Source organism: Anneissia japonica, unplaced genomic scaffold (genome assembly GCF_011630105.1).
Source record: "Anneissia japonica isolate Jap-2015-1 unplaced genomic scaffold, ASM1163010v1 scaffold51068_len10791_cov133, whole genome shotgun sequence".
Lineage (NCBI taxonomy): Eukaryota > Metazoa > Echinodermata > Crinoidea > Comatulida > Comatulidae > Anneissia > Anneissia japonica.
This window is the reverse complement of record NW_022713379.1, coordinates 1,419-10,772: the sequence shown is the minus strand read 5'-3', so window position 1 is coordinate 10,772 and position 9,354 is coordinate 1,419. Positions and strand designations below refer to the sequence as shown.

The 9,354-nt window shown below is 35.2% G+C and overlaps 1 protein-coding gene across 1 annotated transcript; it reads left to right on the top strand.

Moving 5' to 3' along the window:
- Positions 1 to 7,025: 7,025 nt before the first annotated feature.
- Positions 7,026 to 9,148, top strand: LOC117108425 (tripartite motif-containing protein 45-like; the record flags this gene model as incomplete). Its single annotated transcript, XM_033250437.1, has 1 exon — positions 7,026 to 9,148. A coding segment is annotated over exon 1 (2,112 nt), but the record flags the coding sequence as incomplete, so codon positions are not given.
- Between the last annotated feature and the right edge of the window lie 206 nt (positions 9,149 to 9,354).

The window sequence follows — 9,354 nt, the reverse complement described above, 5'->3', positions numbered from 1 at the left end:
TAGTCGTACAGACTTGAAATTAATTTCAAATTGTTCGCAATATGTATATTTATATTTACTTTAATAAACATGTTTGTTCATAAATGCCAGAAAATGTCATATTTGACCTTTGAAAATAATGAGTTTGCGTTTGTATATTCTATAACAGATAGATACTGTTTCAATTTTAAATAAATACTACATTTCTATACGATTTATCGGAGGTCCAACGGTTATATTGTTTTATATCAGATCCAATGGTAATACTAAGTTTTGATATAAATTAAGGCCACTCATTGTCCACATACAAAATAAAGGTTTGTGATTGGCTGAAAGTATATGCAGACTAGAATACAGGACATTTTCTCATGGTAAGTGTTTGTACTTCGTATACCACTTTTATTGGCAAATAATAATGATAATTACTAGTATAAATGGACTTTGTTCAATAATGTATCTATGGTGATATAAATATAGCTTAGATAGCCATTTAATTACCAATATGAACATGCTGTGCCATTTACATCGATAGACCCTGACCATGCAATTGAACAAGAGCATAAAAAAATGAAAGTAAAAGGTGGTTTTGTTGGTATAACAGGCAATAAACATGCTCTTGAGAAATATTTCATCATAGCTCCTTCATTAAGCAGAGCCGTCAGTGAGTTCAAAGAGTATTCTGGTATTAAATGCAGGCAACCATCTTCACTTAATCATGAGTTGAAAGGAAACAAAAGTTTAAAGATGATGGAAAATGCTGCCAAGCTTGTTGATGTCCTTGCCAAGGAAGGTAATCCATTTCAACAAACGGACATGTTCAATCTACTGACGTTTGTTGTAACCTCAAATGAAGTGGGTCAAACAATTGCAACTCGCGACAAATTAGGAAAAGATGCATTTGATAAATTTGTGTCAACACGAATGGTTGAACAAACCGTACACTTTTGGGACCCTCAAAAGAAAAACAACTTCTCCTACTTCAAGGATGTCGGAGCAGTGGCAAAAACTAAAATTAAAGGTCAATTAGTTTCCATAAAACAAGAGAGGAAGCTGCTATCTAGATTGTTGGTTGTGGCAAAGAGCAGACCAGAATTTGCGCTTAAAGATGTCATAGGAACATACGAGTTCAACTGCATGCCACCGTCAAATTTTCATCCTGACGGTGGAATGATAATGCTTTCTGGGAAATCAAAGGTACTGCAGTCAATCATGAACCTTGCTCTACCGGATAATGTTACCAAACCTGCACAAAACGACAATACCACAAAAATATCAATCTTAATTATTGATGGGATGTGTATCGTCAATATGGTAAAGAAGGTATCTGATAATCTGAGTGTGTTAACATGATCGTTGGTATAAGTAAACCATATGATGAAATTCGTGTTGTTTTTGACCAGTACCTACCAGGCTCTCTAAAAGAAATTACACGAAATAAGAGAACAAAGAAAACGACTACCATCCAATACCACGTAAATGACAACATAGAGATCAAAAACATTAAGACATTTTTATCACACATAGAGACCAAAGCTGAACTGACAAAATATCTATCAGAGAAGTTACTTAATCGTTTCAAGGACAACACCAAGAGAGTTCTAGTAATGTATCACACTACCATAAAGGCTAATTGCGATTTTTCAGAAATTACCACGATGCCAGAGATGAAATCAGGACATTATACTTTAGAGGAAGGTGACCAAATGGTTTTGCTAAATACCTTTATTGTATGAAGAAAAACCAGAACGCCATTGTTGACATATTTTCCGTGGATACAGATGTATTTATTCTTTTGACTGGAAGCTATCCTATCCTTTTGTAGGAAACGAGGTGAAAGGATATCTATCTGGGAATGCTATTACAAACTTGGAAAACAAATATCAGCAGCATTGATTGGATGGTACGCGTTCAAAGGTACAGATAACACCGGGACATTTGCTGGAAAAGGAGTAGTAGCACATTTCAAAGCGCTTATGCGATGTGACGACGAAATACTAGATGCCTTTGCTGTATATGGACTGAGCTGTGAAATACCAGATTGGATATTCAGGCAAATTGAAAGGTATGTGTGCCTTCTTTACAGCACCGCAAAGATCAAGGCAGATAATGTGAAAGACCTGAGATGGGTGTTATTTGCACAGAAAGGTAAAGAAGGACAGCAATTACCTCCAACCATGGGAACTCTTAGACCACACGTGGAAAGGGCATACTATATGGCCCTGGTATGGAAGTCGTCATGTAAACCAAATCCGTCTATTCCATCAGCAACAGGATACTCATGGAAACTAGAAGATGGTAATTTAAAGCCCGTGTTCTGCAAAAATCCACCAGCACCAGATGCTCTTCTAGAAATGCATAAATGTACTTGCAATGGTTCATTTTCAACCAATCTTTGTGGGTGTAAGAAGAACAAATTTCTCTGTACTGATGCATGTGAATGTGGTGATAGATGTGAAAATACTGTACAAAGGACTTTACAACAGAACTAGTAGACATGGCCGGCGGAACCGGGGGGGGGGGGGGGGGGGGGGTATGATCGGAAAGAAATGCAAGAAAAGAAAGAGGGAAGATGAAGAAGGATGGGAAAGAGAATGTTTATCCAGTCCCCGACCGAGTTACATTTTCTCGCAATTCACATTGGCGGATCTGGGGGAGGGGCGTCATCGGTCCTGACCCCTCCCTTGGGCCAAAAAAAGAGGGAAAAAGAATTCTAGACCTACCTTTTCTGGATCCGTGAGCTGATTTTTTTTTTTTTTTTTTTTTTTTTTTTTTTACACTTAAGAAAATTAAATTTCTTTTTAGGATTTATCGATTCATGACAAAAAAAATCATATGCAACTACTAAATTTTTTTAAAAAGTAATTAAAAGACAACTTAGAAGTCGGGAAGCTCATTTCCCGGCTTCTAGGAATCAAAATTTTCCCGGGGGAGAACCCCCTGACCCCCCTTTTTTAGGGATTTATCGACTCATGGAAAAAATCGTATGCAACTACTCAATTTTGTTTTATGTAGGCCTATGTACACACACATAAGGCATATGCCTATCTACTGTAATAACAATGGGGAAAATTTACTTGCCCGTTTTCGAGAGGGAAAAACCTTGAATTTTGAAGAACTTAAATTAAAGTCGCTAAAAGATACTTCAGAAGTCGGTGAAGATAATTTCCCACCATTTAAAAATTAACATTTTCCCGGGGAGAACCTGAACCTCCCTTTTCTCTTTGGGTTTATTGATTCATTATAATAATTTTCAAGAGGGGAAAACCTTGAATTTTTAAGAACTTAAAAGTAATTAAAAGACACTTCAAAAGTCCGAAGAAACTAATTTCCGCCTTCTAGGAATCAAAATTTTCCCGGGGGAGACCCCCAGACCTTTTGGGATTTATAGATTCATGGGGAAAAAATCGTATGCAACTACTATTTTTTAAAATATATTTTTATGTATGTATACACTCATAAGGCCTATTTACTGTAAAAGCAATGGGAAAAATTACCTGACCGTTTTTAAGAGGGGAAAACCTTGAATTTTGAAGAACTTAAAAGTAATTAAGACATCTTAGAAGTTGGAAAAGCTCATTTCCCGCCATCTAGGAATCAAAATTTTCACGGGGGAGACTCCCCCCCCCTTTTTTCTTGGGGCTTATCGATTCATTGAAAAAAGAATACGTAGGCCTACGCAACTACTCATTTTTTTTATGTATGTTTACACACATATCAGGCCTATTTATAAGAATGAAAAAATTTACCTGACCGTTTTCAAGAGGGGGAAAACCTTGATTTTTGAAGAACAAAGTCATTCGACACCTAGCTCAAAAGCCGAGAAAAGTCATTTCCCGCCATATAGTAATTTTCCCGGGGGAGGACCCCGGACCCCCTAGATTTGATTCCAGATTTTGCATGATTTTATATTCCCATTCATCTTATAAGTAGGCCCCCCCCCCCACTTTCAAAAACGTTCCGCCGGCCCTGGTAGATGATATTGAAGAACTTTATTGAGATTGGTAAATGGCAACCTGATCATAAGATTGTTGGTCATACTACTTTTTATAACTTTTAAACAATATTTCCTACCGAAGAAATCATTAATATAAATGTTATAACACTTTTATGACCAAAATACCTTATCTAAGTAAAGTCAGTAAAGGATATACCCTAACCGGAACGCATTTTGTATCAAAGGTCAAATATGACGTTTCCTGGCATTTCTGAACAAACATGTTCATTAAAGTAAATATAAATATACATATTGCTAACAATTTGAAATTAATTTCAAGTCTGTACGACTAGTATTTACAGAGATATGAGTATACAAGGTCAAAGGTCAAATTGCCAGAAATGGCATTTCCGGCCATTTTTCAGCAAAATTTTCTATTAGCGCAAATAGTAATACATACATTGTGAACATTTTGAGACCATTTAGAAGCTTCTACCATCAGTGGTTGCCGAGATATAGGCACCAATATCACAAACCGCCATTTTTGTTAAAGCGCCCCCAACGAGTGAAAAACACATCTACAAATTGGACAATAAGCTGAAAATTGTTCCTTGTGGTGTCATTGAACAAATAAAAGTGAAAAATCAGACTTGGCTAAATAATTGAAGTAAAATACAAATGCTTCCTGACTATATTGTCCATTCATAAACAGAAACGTAATTTTTGAACTGGCATTTTGTACAATTGATTACAAACAATGGGCCTATACAGAGCTCACGAGTTAATATTTGTAATTGTTTATTCAACAACTATACTAGAGAGCATGTAGTGATACTCAATAGTGAATATTGTTAATGAGTTTGACTAGTAGCATGTGCTATGTTTATGCTGAGAAACACTTTGACATCTAGTTGGACCAGTTGGAAACATCACGTCACTGTACCAGCATGTGAATATTCCATGCTTTGTGTTTTAAGTTTGTGTTTGCTGGACATTTACTGGATAATACTGGGTTTGTTGTTGGAACAACACAAAAGTCATCATTGATGCCATGTAGGAGATTCACCAGAAAAACAAAATAGGCCGTCAAAAATGGAAGCCAGTGGGCGTGGCACTGAGCCGATGGGCGGGCCAGGCCCATTGTTAGGAATCCCCACCGATTATTGGTACGAAAACGTACATTGAATCAATAAATGTTGTTTTTATCAAATGTAAATATGATTTAGCTTTTAGTTTAATGTAACATTCGGTAGATTTGAAGAATATAAAGAATTTGCTAAAGGTAGACCAGGCTCTATTAGGCTAGGCCGAGCTGATTAGGCCAAGTCGTCTAAGCCATCACGGTAAAAGTTGCCGTCCTAAATAATTGTAGGCAGTCCAAAAGACGGCCAGACGGCTCGCTGGCTAATATTAACAATACGCATGCACTATCTCGCCACTATTATATTTTATATTTCCAGTAATAAATTTATCTATGCTATCCTACCTATGAAATAGCGTGAAATATTTGTTTTATTTAGTCTATCTTTAAAATTTTATCTCGTGAAATATTGCACACAGGTAAGTGAACATGCCGCAGTTTTAAACTGATGGGCGCAGCCATGTTTGTTGTCTTGTCTTGTCTTTTTCGCACTGTGGATGTCTACTTCCAAAGTGATGGAAATTATATATCTTCTCTTAGAAAAAAATCTATTTTTTACAATGGGCCTCAACTTTGGAATTACTTAGATATTTCCTTTAAGTCTTTACCTAATATTTATTCCTTTAAATCTAATTTGAAAAAGTCTCTGGTCTCGGCATAAGGCAGGTAAGCCTTCTGTTCATGTTAATATGCATCACTGAACGTGATGGCCCTGCACAGATCCTGAGAGCATGTTTTTGTAATTTAAAAATGCACCTCCAAGTCTAGATATGAGCTTTCTTAACACATTTAATGCTTTTTGTGTGTGCGTGTGTGTGTGTGTGTATGTATGTATGTATGTATATGTATGTGTGTGCATATGTATGCATGTGTATATATGTATATGTATGTATCTTTCTTAATATTTATAATACTTTTTGCCTGTCAGTAATTATAATTTTGGTAACACACTCCTCCCACATAAATAAAGAGACTTATCAAAATTATACTCTGTCAAAAATATTTTATGTTGCAGTGTGTCTTTAAAATTAAATTTCATGTTAAACCAGACTGCCTGTGATTATTCATATTTTATGGTGCAGTGTGTCTCTAAAATTAAATTTCATGTTAAACCAGACTGCCTGTAATTATTCATATACAGTAATATAATCATTAGTTCATCATTAAATCCAATTTTATTTATTCAATTTTAACTGGTGACCATAACCTAAAGTTTGTATAAACTTATTTTGGTCTCCATCCACACTCTATTTATTTGATATCTAATTTACAGTATATATGTTTTGTTTTTGTTTTCTTTCTACTTTTGTAACGTTAGTTAAGTTTGACTTCATTGTACTTTTTATGTTGTGTGTGAAAAAACCAATAAAACAAACAAACTTGGTACACCTGGTAATCACATTTTTTTCTACATAGATATAGCTAAAAATGTTCGATCTTGACCACTAAAGGATGCTGTTAATTGTAATTTCGCCATGCAGGCCTAAACGAAAGCTTGTGCGGCACAATCTGAGTGTGCGCTAAAAATTGAAATTTAGAAATTTCTTATTTATAGAGGATACTATGTCATGTGAATCCCTACTGGCCTCATCCGGGTCTGGCCCCCCCACCCCCACCTCCTTGAATTCACAAGTGGTAATAACAAATATGTGATCTATTACAATCATGTCCGCAACTTTGACGCCAGAATATTTGAAAAAAGAAAGTGAATCAGAAATGAGAAAAAAAGAAGCCATTTTCATACAAAAACGAAAAAAAAACCAAAAACATAAATTTAAGATATGCTGAGTAAGGGAGGTGGTTGAGGGCCAATAGTGCTAGTGAAAAATGAAAAAAAAAAATTATATCAGTCATATTAACATGTCCATAATAAATGTTACTGAACCACTGTTTCAACTAATCATTACTCTATAGCATGACAACCATTTATAAAAGTTATAAAAATATATATAATGATTTATAATTTTCAGGATTATTTCAAGATGGCTACTGGTACCAGTGAACTGGATCAATTTCTGGAAAATGTTGATGAGATGGTCCTAGAGTGCACCATGTGCTTGAAGAGACTTCAAAATCCTAAATCCCTTAACTGCCTTCATACATTCTGTTTGGCATGTCTGGAAGACTGGGTAAGGAAGGAGAAGGGTCAGCTGACCTGCCCAACCTGCTCAAAATCATATCCTATTCCAGAGGGCGGGCTTCAGAAATTTCCACCAAATACCATTTTAAATAACTTAATAGAAACTATTGAAAAATTTTCAAAAACAGATCAGATGAAATGTGTTTGTGGAAAAGGACAGGCAAAATACTACTGCCAGGAATGCAGACATTACTTGTGTTGTACCCATAGTGAAGATCACAAAATAATGCCAATGTCAGCAAGTCACAAGCTACATTCAGTGGAGGAAGTACAATTGATGAGCCCTTTACAGATTGCAGCGTTGCATCCTCCAATATGTTCTGTTCACAATGAGCCTTTAAAATTTTTCTGCTGCATATGCAATGTTCCAATATGCACAGACTGTGCAATTACTGACCACAGTGCAGTGGAAGGAAATCACAAACCAATCAGCATTTCTAAAGCATTCCAAGCATTTAAAGAAACTTCAGCAGCATTGGAAAAAGCTGCCAATGACTGCAAAGACAAGTTACAAGATGGCCTCAAAGCAGTTGAACAGAATGCTACAAAATTAGAACAAAGTAAATATACAAGTTTGAGAGATATTGACAGTCATGTGCAAGAAATGTGCAAGATAATGAAGAAAAAAGGAGACCAAATGAAAAATGAGGTAGAGACAATCTACGAAAAGAAAAAGAGGGTGTTAGATGTACAAATGGATGAACTACAAACAACAATATCTGATATAAATACAAAACTGTCTTTTCTTAATCAATTATTGAAGAGTGATGAAGCTACAGCAATGCAATCAAGTGAAACAGTAATTACAGCACTGAAAGACAAAATGAATGAAGTGCCAAAAACAGAGCCAAATGAAAATGGATACATTAAATTCCTTAAAAATGAGCATCAAAGTGCTTCATTACAACAATGTGACATTGGGGAGATACTACATATGGAAGCAAACTGTTTATCATTAATGGGAGAGGAATTTGTGAACGAAGGTCAGAACATTTTTATCAAAATAATAAAAATGGACGAATGTGAAATGCATGCAGATCAACTGAAGGCAACATGGACACACCCTACAGGAGAAACCAACATCATACAAGTTGAAGAAAATGACAATGGAGACTATTTTGTGACACAAAATGTCACATTTCCAGGTGTTTGTAAGCTTGATGTGAGTGCTGGTGGTGAACCAATCAAGCAGTCACCAATGCTGATCAAAGTACAGGAGATAGGATTAGTAAATACCATTCAAATAGACAAAAATATTTATGATTTAGCTAAGTGTGAAGATGATTCCTTGTTGGTTTCATGTTTGACAAATGAAATACACAAGTACAAGCAATCAGGAGAATATATTGGTAAGATTACACTACCAAAAGGTGTCCAAGTTTACGGAATGTTTAAAATGAAGAATGGTAACATAGCATTCAGTGACTATAATTTGTGTATCAGAATATGCAATATGAATGGTCAGGTGATTAAATCAATTGGTGAGGGAGTACTGAAATATCCACAAGGTACATATGTAGATGAAGCATCAAATGTTATGTATGCAGCAGAATGGTTTCCAGAGTATGGTTCTGTCTCTATGTTTGACATTGATAGTGGAAATCTGATCAGAAAGATAGATTCAGAAAAAGAAGGAAATATGTATGAAGTCTGTGATATGACCCTTGCAAAACAAGGGTATATTCTTATATTAGATGCCTTGGGATTAAAATTATTTGATAATGGGGGAAGGTTCATGAAAGTCCTTGTTAAAGAGGGTACTAAGGATTGTGAACTGTTATATGCACGTGGAATAGTAGTTGATGAGGATGACAACATCATTGTATCAAGTTGTAACAAACTACAGCTGTTCAGTAGTGATGGAAATTTCATTAAAAGAATTGATGAAGAAAATGGAATTTATGATCCCTGTGGATTATCCATCATTTCATATCATCCACGAAGAGTTGCTGTAGTAAATAATGTTAAATGTGGCAATTGTAATATAAAAATATTTAATTATTAAAGTTCTACAACACATTGGAAAAATTTTTATCCTACGGAGTCTGACCTTAAAACTTTGAAAAGGTCAGCTCTGTTGGATGGATTATTTAGTAAAATTTTGCTGCAATAAATTATATAAAATATTAACATACCAAATAATTTCTTTAGTAATGAAAT